This window comes from Pinus tabuliformis, chromosome 5_2, assembly GCF_031772625.1.
Source record: "Pinus tabuliformis cultivar Carrire ecotype Pingquan chromosome 5_2, CPIR1, whole genome shotgun sequence".
NCBI classification, from domain to species: domain Eukaryota; kingdom Viridiplantae; phylum Streptophyta; class Pinopsida; order Pinales; family Pinaceae; genus Pinus; species Pinus tabuliformis.
The window spans coordinates 147,597,889-147,611,760 of record NC_142306.1 but is presented as its reverse complement, the minus strand read 5'-3'; the positions used below and the strand labels follow the sequence as shown (position 1 = coordinate 147,611,760).

Below are 13,872 nucleotides of genomic sequence, written 5' to 3'. Positions count from 1 at the left end.
TATAGCAACGAAGCGTATTCCCTTCCGGACAACAATGCATAATATATATTATATTATGTACAAAAATATATATTTATTTATTATATATAATATAATATAATATATAAATGTAGATACTCAATCATTAATTAATAATAATAAAGAAAAGAAAAAACATGTTTATTAATGAAAAGACATCCTAACTATTTATATATAGGGGCCCTCAATTGTATCATATATCAATAAATATCTCATATATCTTATGCCAATCTAATAATGTTTACTCAATTGTAAAAACAAAATTAAAATTGAGAATTTTTCACATGTGTAATTATTGATCATAAGGCAATAATTACTAAAATATGAAAATAAGAAAGAATTCAATACACTCCTTATATATGAACAACCCCATTCCACATTCAAGTTAAAAATTAATAAAATTCCTCTCAATTCCAACAAGTATATGAGTATAGTCTAGCAATAACATGGTTAATATAGGGGAATAAATTCAATACTACAACACTCTCTGATTCTTTTTGGAGTTGTCTTTAGTGCAACCTTTTGGACTTTTTGGTGTCGAAATCTGGTAGAAAAATTTGAGGTGAAATCTTAATTTGTGTTATCTAAACTGGTTTTTTGAATGTATATATGGACTCAGCACCCTGAAAAACCCTAGGGCATTTGGATTGTGCGGGGGTTACCCATCAAGCTTGTGATTTCAATAAATTCCTGTTGGATTTTAGAGAAATTATACCAAAAAAACCCACCGGAAAAGCTTCCAAAAAGTCGCACTAAAAACAACTAGATTCTTTTTTTGCAACTAAACGGTCATATGGCCTATAAGTACCAACAGACACTAAGGAGGAATTGGTTTAGAGAAAGGGCATATAGTCTAGTAACAATGAAATTGTAAATAATGATGAAGATTTGCAACCATTGGAGAGAGAAATTCACCCAACTGATATAAACAAACCAAATTAGAAACTCATTGTAAATAATGACGAAGATTTGCAACCCATTGGAGAGAGAAATTCACCTAACTGATATAAACAAACCAAATTAGAAACTCTCTAAACTAACATAACTACATTAGTAAATAAAATTGATATAGGTTAAAAAGCATCATTTTCTACCTTATCATATATATATTTCAATTTATATTGATTTTAATTTTTTTTTAAATATTATTAATATATATATATATATATAATAAAATAAAATAATATTTTGAAATAAAATATAAAAAATTTAGTATGCGCATATTTTTCCATTATTTTTATATACTCCATACTCATACCAAATGTAATTTTTCTTTCCACTCTATAATACATCGTAATATATTTCAAGGAAAAAGGCCTCTCATATGTCAGCTGCATATGTGTTTGCCTCTCACATATATATGGCCAAGTTCGTAACCCAGGTAAAACATGGGGAAATAAAGTAATGCTAGAATAATTCTATGGTTCATGGATTATAACTATATAAAGAATCCTCATAACTATATTTTAGTAATGATTGCTCAACCGAAATTTATTTTTAAAATATTTAAAAGGATCTCCTATCTCCACAACTGAATACAGGAAAACACTGTAGTGCTAGAATAATTCTATGGTTCATGGACATTATAACTATATAAAGAATCCTTAACTATATTTTTAGTAATGATTGCCCGACCCATTAAACAACACTAGCAACTATGTAAAAAGAAAACAACTGTATTTTAAACTCATAAATAGAAAATTAACATATAACTTAGTGTTAAAGCCGAAATCTTAAATGGAAAAAAATAACATTCAATTTACTTTCATATACCCTTTTCTTCACTCTTATTTTCTTATAAAATTTTGGATAACATTCTCTCCATTAATAGGAAATAGTATAAACAAAATTATATATTTTAGGGTGTGGCACCAGTGTTATAATTTTGACCGATTAGGATCAGGTTAAAAAATATTCCAAAAATTAAAATGTTGGAGTATTTGAATTTTTTTCTGGTAGAAATAGATTCAACACTATCAAGAATATTTGGGACACTTAAAATTTGGAAATTTGATAGCTGTAATTTAAATTTTAAAAAATTCTACCAAAATTTGTCATAATGTTATCAAAATTTTCATTATTTTCTGAACTAATTTGTAATCTTTTAGATTAATCTTGCAAAATTTCTACAAAATCTAAATTACAGCTATCGATTTTTTGGAAAATAAAAAATAAATATAAAAAACAAAAAAAATCGTGGCCTCCATAAACAACGCGTGGCCTCCGTAAACAACGCACACTCGCACACTATAAAGAGTAATAATAAATAAAAACAGACGTTGGACGTTTCCAGTTATGTGTCACTGCAACCAGGGACACACGGACTAATAAATACAGAAGTTTTTTCTTGGTATTTCAAGCTGCACGTGGCTGTAAACGGAACCTTTTTATTTCATATTTATGCGTCACAACATTACCCACGTTTTATGCAAAATCTGGAACAACGACGGCCAGCTAGCAGGTCCTTTTTAATCAAGAAACTCCTCACATTGAAAAGGGCAGCCCAAAGGTAGGCCGTTCATATCCGCCTTTGGAAATGGGGACTGAAAATTGCACACATTTTGGTGTGAACGTCAAGCACCAGAGCAAAACTGTGTTTGGAGATGAACAGGCGAGCGATGTCTCCCTTCTATTAAATATCGTGGCATCTAATCTTGCCTAATCTGACGCTGACCATGCTGCGTTGGACGCTCATTGCTGGCGATTAAAATACTGAGAAACCTAAATACACGGCGGACGGGAATTGAATCTGGACATCAAAGCGCCTTTTCCGCCTGAGAATGAGAACAGGAAGCTGCTCACTGGTGCGTATCATGTTTAATGATATGAAAGAAAAGCTTTTGAGGAAACTAGATTTTTTTCAAGGTAACAGATTGAGAAATTTTCTGAAAATGCTTCTGTATGAATGTGACGATTTCTGTAAAAGTTAATATTTGACTCGGTGATCTTCAATGAATATGAATTTAAAGTTGTTTATTTAAATAATCTAAATATTAAATCTGTTCACTCATTCATTACAATTTTTAATCTTTCTCCTGATACGTAAACTTTACTGTAAAATAATTTATATGAATTTAATAATATAAAAATAGATTTGTATCTTTCGTACCTTCGTGGAAAATGAATCTTTGGAAAATAAATTTATGATCCTATCAAATTGTGATCTGTCAGGCCCGGATGGGGGGCGAAGGCCACCGCTTAAATCAAGGACATTAATTTTCGGAGATGCTAACGCAAAATCTAAACATAGTAGAGCGGCCTATCATCTTTTTAGGTTTTTTCGCCAGGTCAATTTTGTAATAAATTTAGGGTTTTCTCCGTATCAAATTTAGGTTTTCCTGTGTCAATGGTAACTTAATTTTACAAGTCATAAAATTGAAATATTTTTCAAATACTGAATTTATTTATACATGTTGAATAATTAAAATTCACAGACTTGGAACCAAATTCCAAGAAAGTTAGATTCCATCCTTTTCTTTTTTACCAGGCGTTTAGCGATTCCTACGGTAAATTTAAAAATAAATAAATAATAAATTTGTTAGATGTGTGCATCTGAATTTCTGAATTATTCGTCGTTCGTCCGGACCGTCAGGTGTTTACCCTATAATTTTAGGTCGATAAATTTGACCGGACGGCACGTTTCTCGCCACAGTTTAATGTGGCCCACGTCCATGTCCGTGTCATTTAATGTCCAATCAAGTTGCCTCATTTTCTGCGTCATGGAGAATTTTGCGCTCCAGTTGGAATTGCAGCATTCTCAAATCTCTGATATGGTCATTAAAAACCGCATTCAACATGATTCATGGCTTTTGAAGGGATCAAAATTACAATTTGAATGACAGATTAATCGGATTACAGAATTTTTTATTAAACAGAGCAATCCAAACTTGAGTGAATAAATTGTTTTATGGACAACTCCATCCCAACTTCGAACTCTCTGACAATCATTTGCTGGAATTTAAAAATGTAACGATATCAGAAGTCAAAGGTTTTATTGATTTGAAATCTCGCTGATACAATTTTAATAGAATTGTTCGATAATTTAAATTGATTTAAAAGTGAATAAAATATATTTATATATTCGAAATCTCGCTGAAACAATTTTAATAGATTTGAGATTTATTTTATAATTTAAAATTGAATAAAAAATATGTATATAGTAAATTTTGAACCTTATAAAAATTGATTAATCTTTAAATTATATTAAATTTATAAAAAAATATCCCAAATTTTAAATTAGTCTGATTGCGTAAGGTAGTTAACCTAATCAATGACAATTGTTCTACCATTCACCTGCAGTGAACAAGTATTGGGCGACCGTGAATCCAGGCAACAGCCATTGGCCTTTTCTCCCCTGCACAATCCACGTCATGTTGTTCACCTGCTGCACCGGTAGCTCTCCCCTGCACAATCCACGTCATGTTGTTCACCTGCTGCACCGGTAGCTCGTCTAAATGCATGATGGGCACATTTTTCAATGAGTTTGATGTTGGGAATTTTGAAGTTTACCGAATTTTAAACTTTTAAATTCTAATTAATTAGATGGTATAACTTGAGACTATATTTTCATTAATAGGATTTTTTCCCAATAAATTTTGTTCAAAATTTGATAGAATTTTTTTTAGAATTATGAGTTGATATTTTGATTTCTACCAAAATTTTAAAATGTATAAAAATTAGATAATTTGTAAAATTTAAAAATTCAAAAAAAATAGGAGATTAAACTCATTTATGTTTTAAAAAATATTCTAAATAATAGAAAATAGAATCTCACTCACAACAAAACATACCTTAACTAAATATATTTAATCTAAATATTTTATGATATAAAATAAAATAATTTATATATTAAAAATATAATTTAATTAATTTAAAATATTTATGTGATTTGAAATTACATTATCAAGATGTTTCTCAAAATTAAATCTTTATTTGTGGTTCAAGTCTAGTTGGCACAAGGATGTTCAATGTTGGCTTTATTATTGGGGTTACAGGAGGAGATCATCTAACAAGATAAAATTAAAAATACTATTACTACCAATTTTAAGGACAAATTATAGGATGATAAGGAGATAGAGGGGAAAGGGAAGCTAAGATATTATAAGGAGGTGATCAACCCCACTCTCCCTTACACTATCAAGAGGTTTCCCAAAATTGCTTCTAACTCTAGCCAAAACCCTCACATGTGGCTCAAACTTGGTTGGCACAAGGATGCCCAATGTTGGCTCTATTATGGGGGTTAAAGGAAGAGATCATCTAAGAGAATAAAGATAATATTAAAAATACTATTACTACCAAATTTAAGGACAAATTGTGGGATGATAAGGAGATAGAGAGGAAAGAGAAGCTAAGATATGATAAGGAGGTGATCAACCCCACTCTCCCTAACCAGAATCATCTCTTTGTCTTGACCAACCCTAAGAAGAAAATGAACTTTGCAAAGATGAGAACTAATTCCTATGAGCTTCCAAATGAAACCAAGGGTTGGTCTATTCCCAAAATACCTTTGGATGAAAGAATCTGTCAACTGTGTGATACTAAGAGAGTTGAAGATGAAAAACATTTTCTCTTGGATTAGCTGGGTCTTACTCACATCCATTCTCATTTCCAAAACATCCCCTAAACTACCAATCTTCTTGACTTGTTCACTGAGCAAAAATATAATAACCTAAAGACACTTCTTTCCCTCTTTTTTTACCATAAAAATAAAAATTAAAAAATCTCTAATCTTTTTTTCTTTTTTCCTTACCGTTCAATAAACTTCCTTAATCTCATTAATCATCACTATCGTCAATAATAAACTTAACGTTTAAATTTGATTAACTTTTTATATAACTAAGAGGAACTTCAAAGGCTTAAACTCATCCAATTTTCTATTATGAAATTGAACGGGTCCCACCCTCACAAGACTAGGTTTTATCCGCATACCGAATGTAGTATACGTGTCATTTGCAGATTGGAAATCCATATTTCGTCCTCGTCGTTTACACCAAAACATTAAACCCTGGGAATGCAACTTATGTGAATGGGATGAGATGAAATAAATCTGTATACACTGGATTTTTTTGAGATTTTGAATGGTTTGGAAAAAACCAATAAAATGTTAGTTTTAAATCTTTTTCCCAAAAAAAATCCTAGTTTCAAACATTTTTCCCACACAAAAATTTATTAATTTTTTTAATGTGATTTGATTTTCATTTTGATATATTAAACTTGATGCACGACTGATGATGTCACCAAAGATTCTATCAAATTGTTTACAGGACCTTCTTAGGTTTTGCCAAATGGAAATTCTGAGTTCATGTGTTTGCCAAATTTTTTTGAAAAGAGAAGCCAAAATGTTTATCACATTTAAGGAACAAAAAACTGTTAAGTTAAAGTTAAATTACTCCCCTCACATACAAAACGACTTAAATCACACATGATATTTTTATTATTTCGGAATAATCTAATAAATCAAACTCATCACAGAGGTAACGTAGTCGAATTATAAATAAATAAATCAAGAAACCGTGTGCAACAACGGTGGGAGATAATAAATTAATAATATTAGTTACCCTAGCTGTTGCTTTCGTAGGTATGGATATGGGTGCCATTTACACGGCGGAAAAATGTGAAGTTTTAATTCATTCGTTCATACTAATCTAATATCTCTCTGGCAATCAAGCCCAACGAAATTCGCTGACTCGCTAGCACATTTTACGTGTGTAGCCAACGCGGACAGATACCCTGTGTGTACCACCTACTGCTCCTTGTCTTTTCTTCTTCTCTTTGATGGTAGGTCGGTTCAGATGCCCTTGAAAGGAAAAATTGCAGATGCGCAGACATTCACTTATCCGTAGGCTCATCCATGGCGGACCAGCTTTAATAGATTCACGGCTGAAAAATACACCACCTCTGACTTCCAAAATTTGATGAAGGGTATTATGCATATTAGGATTTTTGCGGCTTGAAGACTATTTGGGAGGTGGCGGTACAAGCATTTAAGGATATTGAAGCTAACAATTTCAGAGAGTCTATTCAACAAGGTACGGAATGCAGCCATGCAATTAGCTTTTCCTCACTGGTTTTCTCTGTTAATGTCCGCTTGGTGTTTATGACGAATGTCCGATTCAGACACTCTGTGATGTTTTTATTACTAGTTTCCTATAACATACGCATGCATGCATGCCGGATTCAAATGTCTAATACAGTGGCAGAATGCTGGGTTGGTTGGGCTGTGGTGTAGCCGTAAGCTAGTGGGAGTATATTTCGCCCACTGTATATGTCAAACAGCCTAGGTTCAATTCTCAATGCGTTCTTGTATATACTTTACCTGAGAATCCAAAATGATACATTTTAGGAGCTTAGAGGTTTAAAAAAAAAGGAATTGTTTCTCTATTAAAAAAAATGTTGTGAAACGTTACTTTCTGACAAATGATCCCCTCTTATGGTTAGATCATCACAACCATGTCTACTGAACTCAAATATTAATAAGCATCCTAAAGCCCATTTTAAATAACTTTCTTCCACTTTCTTTATTTTCTCCTCCCAATATTTTTCAATTTGGAAGGACTTCTTCCTTTATGTAACTGAGGTTGTTAAAACCCCCTGAATCTCAAGGATTCTACAGTTAACCTTTTTCTCTATGGCCGTGTCTTGCTACTCATATTTTCAGCCCTGGATGTAGCTTGCACGATGGTGGATTGTTTTGTTAATAACAATTTTCTTCTATTTATTGAAACCTGAAGATTTGTCTTGCTCAGATTCACTTGTTCGCAGTTGATTAACAGGCTGACCTCAAAGCAATAGCACTGATTTGGAGACGTCTAGCTTCCTTGTTTCTTGTTAATCTATTAAAATCAGAATGGACACAACCTATATTATATTTTACTCCTCTCTCTGTTTTCTTTTCGCTTCAAGTAATTGTCTTCGGTGTGTTCTTCAAAGGGGTTTCATCATCATCTTTGCAGTTTTTTTTGTAATATTTTGGGAGTTCCTATATTAAGTTGTTCACTGAGATTCTAGGTTGTTTCTAGGGTCTGTGATTCTTTGATTTCACTCTGGACTGATATTTTGACACCAAAGGCTGGTTCTTCATATTGGAGGAACCATGGATAGACTTTAAAGCTCTCACTTAGGGAAGCTTTAAATATTTCCTGTCAAATCAAGGGTACAGTTCCTCTCGTCAAGGAAAATAAGTACCACTGCAAAATTCTGCAAATACTTAAAAGGAGGTGGTCCTATTTCTGGCAGGAACTCAATTGTGGGGAATTATAGTGAAGGAAATGACAAGTTGTATTCAAGGAAACTTGTTTAGTTGAAGAGCACACCTTCCTGTCAATTTTGTTCCTTTGATATCATCATCTAGACTGACTAAAAGTGTGCAAAATGAAGAAGGGTGGACATGAAAAGTCCCATTCTTGGTGGTGGGACAGTCATATCAGTCCTAAAAATTCCAAATGGCTGGAAGAAAGTTTGGAAGGTATGCGTTCTGGGAATTGTGGTTGATTTATGCAATTAAACAACTCCATTTTATTTATTTTGGTCTTACTTTGATATGTTTCATGTTAATTGAAGTGATGCACGAAACATTTTTCTTTTACAGGCATGGATAAACATGTGAAGACAATGCTGAAACTGGTTGAAGAAGATGCAGATTCATTTGCCAAGAAGGCAGAGATGTATTACAAGAAAAGACCTGAGCTCGTCAACCAAGTCGAAGAATTCTATAGAATGTATCGTTCATTGGCAGAGCGCTACGATCACCTAACAGGTGAGCTTAGAAAAAACATACCATCTAATCTTAAAAAGCACTATGGTCTAGATGATGATTCACCTCCGGGTTCTCAACACGGCACAAAAATGGAAAACAAAAAGAGACCAGCTGGGTTTGATTTCTTCCATGGGTCTAGAAGCAGTGATGATTCTAAGAAAGGTGATGGTAGTAGTGATGACAGGTCTTCAATCAGCAGTTCAGACGAAGAATCTGAAAAATCATCAAAGCCTCGCGTTGACTTTCAGATGTTAAAGGAGGAGAATGAAAGATATAGAACTGAATTTGATAAATTCCAAGAAGAGTATAACGTTCTTGAACAGAAGACTAGTGAGTTGCAAGAAGGCATTTTACACCTTAAAGAAGAAAATGAAATCCTAAGGAATGAAGCGGCAGGTAAGTCAGATTACATGGTGAATCTACAAGAGCAGATTGCTGAATTGCAAACCAGAAACAGTGAGTTGGAATCTCAGATTAGGTCAATGGCCATTCAAGTAGAGCAATCTGGAAGAAGCAATGGCATCTTGCACAAAGAAGACGATGAATTGGCTGTGGGTTTGCAAGGTCCAGGCAAAATGGTCCATGAGCTTGAAATGGAGATTCAAGACCTGCAGAAAAAGCTGCATAGCTCACAGGAAGAGAGTGATGCTCTAAGACTTGAATTTCAAAGGTATCAACAGGACCATGAAATGGCTGAAAGCAAAAAAATTCACAAACTAGAAGTTGAGATTGAAAATATGAAACACAAACTGTCAGAGATGCATGAAGAAAATAATGTATTGAGTGTGCAGAATGAAACGGGTAATCAGAAACTATATGATGCCGAGTCAGAGATTAAATATGTACGAGAAGAAAATGACAATCTTATAAAGAAGAAAGAACAGCTTGAATCAGAGTTGTCACTGAGAGGCAGCATACTGGAAGGAATGGAGGAAAATTTAAATAATTTGAAAGAGCAAAACCAAATGCTGTCTGGAAAGTTAGATGCTTCATCTCAGGAGCAGAATGTTCAGATTGAAACCCTCAAAGAATCATTTTTTGGCTTGCAAGACCAAAATAAAGCATTATCAGATCAGTTGCTAGATTCCAGAAAGAAAAGCAGCATGCTTGAAATGAGGTTGAGCGAAGCCGAAGAAGAGAATAGACGTTTGCAAAGTGAAATAGAAAATTTAAGGGCAATTCTGCAAAAGGGGGAACATGAGGCATATGCTTTGATGACTGAAAAGGCTGCACTTGAAAACGATATTATTTCAAGTAAGGAGCAATTGCATGTTCTGAAGTCAAAATGTCACTTTTTCAATGACGACACAGAGCAACTTACAGTACAGAATGGTGAACCAATGCAACATAAGACTTTGAATGAGCATGTCCTTGAACTTGAGCAGTTTATCCTTCATATAAAGGAGGAGCATACCCATCTCAAAATCAAATTTCATGAAGAAGTTGAAGAAGGTCGAAAATTCAAAGCAGAACTGGAAAAGCTGCAGAATGAGCTCGCCTCCTTTAGTGCTGAAAATAGTTCGCTCAAACTTGAGTTATCAAGCAAGGAAGAAGCGCTGAAGAAACTTGATGGAGATGATAGTTACTTACGGGAAGAGAATGAAACGCTTAAAAGAGATATTCAAGTGAAAGAGGAAGAAAAACTTACGTTGCAGAACTCTCTCCATACCGTGCAGCAAGATAATGAAAAGTTGAAAGATGACCTTCGAAACGCCTGCGAAGAAAGTGATGATCTCAGGGGAAAGATTTATGTTATCAAAGAAGAACTTTTACAGCTACAGGAGAAAAACATAAGCTTAGAAGAACAAGTTGCTTCCAACCAGGTTGAGAATGAACAACTTCAAAACCAAATCTCAGTAAAGCTTGATACCATACAAAACCTTGAGAAACTGGTGTTTTCTTTAGAACAGGAAAAGACAAACCTCAACTCTGAGGTTGGATCCTTGACAAATCAGATTCAGAACCTTCTACTGCAGGTCAATACACTTGAGGATATCAAAGAGAAGACAACAGAAGCTTTGGTAACTGGTCAAGAGCAATTACAGCGGTTGGAAATCACAGTGCAGGAACTTAAAGAAAGAAATTACAGCTTGATGCTGGATAAAACAACACTGGAAGCAAAGTATCAAGATATATCTGAACAGCTTGAAGCCCGTCAGCAGATGCTGAAAGAGTTACAGGAAGAAAACTCTGAGATGATGGGTCAGAGAGACAGCCTTGTTTCAGAACTTGCAAGTAAAAGTGCATGCATCTCTGATCTTGAAGAGGAGCTTATTCACTTAAAAAAAGAAAATTCAGAAAAAATTATTAGGTTTAATGATGATGTCCAGCAGCTACAAGAAGCACTTAGTAGCTCAAAATTAGAAAATCTGAAGTTGAAGGAAGAATATCAAAATGTGGTTGAAGATCATCGTTCCTTGCAAAACAGAGTTAAAGATCTAGAAGAAGAGAAAATAGCCTTGGAACAGCAAAATGTAGCTCTCGGGTCCGAGGTCGAATCCTTAACAGATCAGATAAAAACTCTGCAGTCACTGGTCCGTGAATTGAACAAATGCAAAGAGCAATGCCAGTTGCTAGAAGAGAAAAACAATCTTGAGAATGAATTGTTGGATAAACTGGGCGGGGTTGAAGAGGATGTTAGAAAGCTGCAAGAAGCATATGGTAGCATAAAAGCAGATAATATAAACTTGAAGACAGAGAGTCAGCCTATGATGGAAGATTGCCTTTCTGAACTGAAAAAGGTGAAAGATCTACAAGTGGAGAAATTAACGCTTGAAGAAAAGTGTCAACATCTTCTAGAGGATCTGACCATTATTAAGGATAGGTTGACCCTTCTGCAGAAGCAACTTTGTGGTTTAGAAGAGAACAGCTTGCTTAAGAACGATGCATCAGAGACTGTAGCTGTAGCTCAACAACTTAAGGAGGGAATCGTGATGCTTGTGAATCACAAAGCTAGCCTTCAAACTGAGATGCCAGATAAGATGGATGAAATTGACATTCTAAACAAAGAGCTTTCCCATGTTCTGTCAGAGACAAATAATCTTAAAATTGAAGTTCAGTTGAAATCTGAGCAGTTCCTGGAGCTTCGGCTGGAGATTGAGAGACTGCGGAAAGACATGATGAACTTGGATGAGAAAAATAAACTGTTGCTTGATGAGTCCTCCAAACAAATTAATGAGAAAAATGAACTCTTGCAGGATGTGTCTCGATTACAAAAAGAAAAAGATGACTTTCAGCAGGAGGCTCTAGCAGGGATGCAAAGCATGAAAAATTTGGAGTCCGCAATCGCCAGGCTCCAGGAAGACAACAAAATGCTAGAAACACAGGTCAAGAGGGGTACTGAAGAGATTTTGGGATTGCGGAAGCACATGGAAGATCTGCATCTTGAACATGCCTCACTCATCAGTGCTTCTCAAGTTGACCGCAGGAAAATAGAAGAGTTGCAGTTACAGGTGGGAAAGGTGGAGAAGGAAATGCAGGTGCTCAGGGAGGAAAGTGAGAGGCAGAGGACTATCATTTTTGACAGGGATGAAGAAAAAAGGGAAGCAATTAGGCAACTTTGCTTTTCTATTGATCATTTTAGACACAACTACAAACATCTCCAGCACGTTCTCTCCACACTTGTTCAAAATCACAATCGAACCGCTGCCTCCTGATCCCTTCATTCATCAGTACAATTCATGAATAGATTGACTGTTCGCGTTGATGCAATTGTTAGCTATTTGCACGAAGATTTTGGGGAAATTTTGGGAATGACATTGTCAAATGTGCATAACCCCATTGATGCTAAAAAAATCACAATGCCAGTGACAGAGTTTCCCATATTTATTTGAAATAACAAAAAATGGAAACTCCTAGCCAAATTCCCCAATACCTCTCAGTCGTTCTTTTAGAATGAAAGCATTCACTGTTGGGTCAGAATCTGAGGATGAAGTTTAGTTTCTTTGACGTTCGTATCAGGTTTTCTAAATGACTGTGAAGAGCACCTATAAGGTTTTCAAAATGACTGCGAAGAGCATCTATGCTTCTTACTCTAAAACTTCATGAATAACATCAATGTGTCAGGTAGGAAAGTCCGGTTCAGAAAGTGTTTAGTATTTTTTTCTGAAATAGTAATTTCGGTCTGTATTGCAATATGCACTCTACATTTGGCATCCGTTATATGTCAACCATGAAGGATGATTTATTTGCTTTGTATTGAACAGTATATTACATCGTCTACCTTATAAAAAATGCACGAGTTTAGCTGCAGTGCAGTGTTACTTAAAAAACCAATGTCATATTTCCATTTTCAATGTGGTATTTTGTTATCACAATTTTTTTAATTAAAATATTTAATTTTTCTATGATTTGATTCGAGAACAATGTGACTTTTGTGTTAACGCTGCTTTGGATTCTCTCATGGAATTTTCAACTCAAATTATATCCTAATAAAAATATTCTTAGAATTATTTACTTATTTTTTATTAAGTATTTTAATATTAAGTGTTAATGTAAATTTATATGCCATCAATTTTATTATTTTTAAAATTTTAAAATTTCAAATGAGTAACTCATGTTTAGGTGAAAGTTTAATGTAATTCTGAAGTTTTAATGAACATTTTAAATTTACTCTTAAAAGAATTTTTGAACTTTGTGTATTTGACTATCTTCAAATGTACTTTAATCTTAGTAACTTATTCATCCATATCTTTTAACATATCATTCTTACTCAATATTCAAACCTTTATTTATCACTCTAAATTAATAGATATTACACTTCCCATAAAGTGTTTTAAAGAAATTCATGCCAAGTGATGCGCATGAAATATATTATTCTAACCCAAATTAACAACGTCTATGTTTTCTTCCCACTTTGATGCATTGTCCATCTCATAACATTGTAATATTGTCTATCTTCAAAAACTCAATTTCGCTGCATTTTTCATCCATATGAATATAAATGATAAGTGATGGTAAAGTTCAACCAAGTAACATGGAACGTACTCTTCTAAAGGTCGGAGTTGAATCCAATCCACTAATAATATGGTAATATTGGAAGCCTTTGCAAGTAGCCCATACAGGACTAAAGTGAGTGGCCTTGGCAATGCTATCAATGA

The 13,872-nt window shown here is 34.0% G+C and overlaps 1 protein-coding gene across 2 annotated transcripts; it reads left to right on the top strand.

The window, feature by feature from the left end:
• Positions 1-2,524: 2,524 nt before the first annotated feature.
• LOC149157955 (uncharacterized) lies at positions 2,525-12,883 on the top strand. 2 transcript variants are annotated; one of them, XM_089436063.1, is made up of 3 exons: positions 2,525-2,822; positions 8,037-8,482; positions 8,606-12,883. In XM_089436063.1, exons 2-3 carry the CDS (start codon positions 8,389-8,391, stop codon positions 12,427-12,429), a joined length of 3,918 nt encoding a protein of 1,305 aa, XP_089292189.1. In that variant the 5' UTR covers positions 2,525-2,822; positions 8,037-8,388; the 3' UTR covers positions 12,430-12,883. The 2 variants fall into 2 exon arrangements, with proteins under 2 accessions (XP_089292189.1, XP_089292188.1); XM_089436062.1 differs by lacking the exon at positions 2,525-2,822 and adding an exon at positions 6,630-7,046.
• The last annotated feature ends 989 nt before the right edge of the window (positions 12,884-13,872 follow it).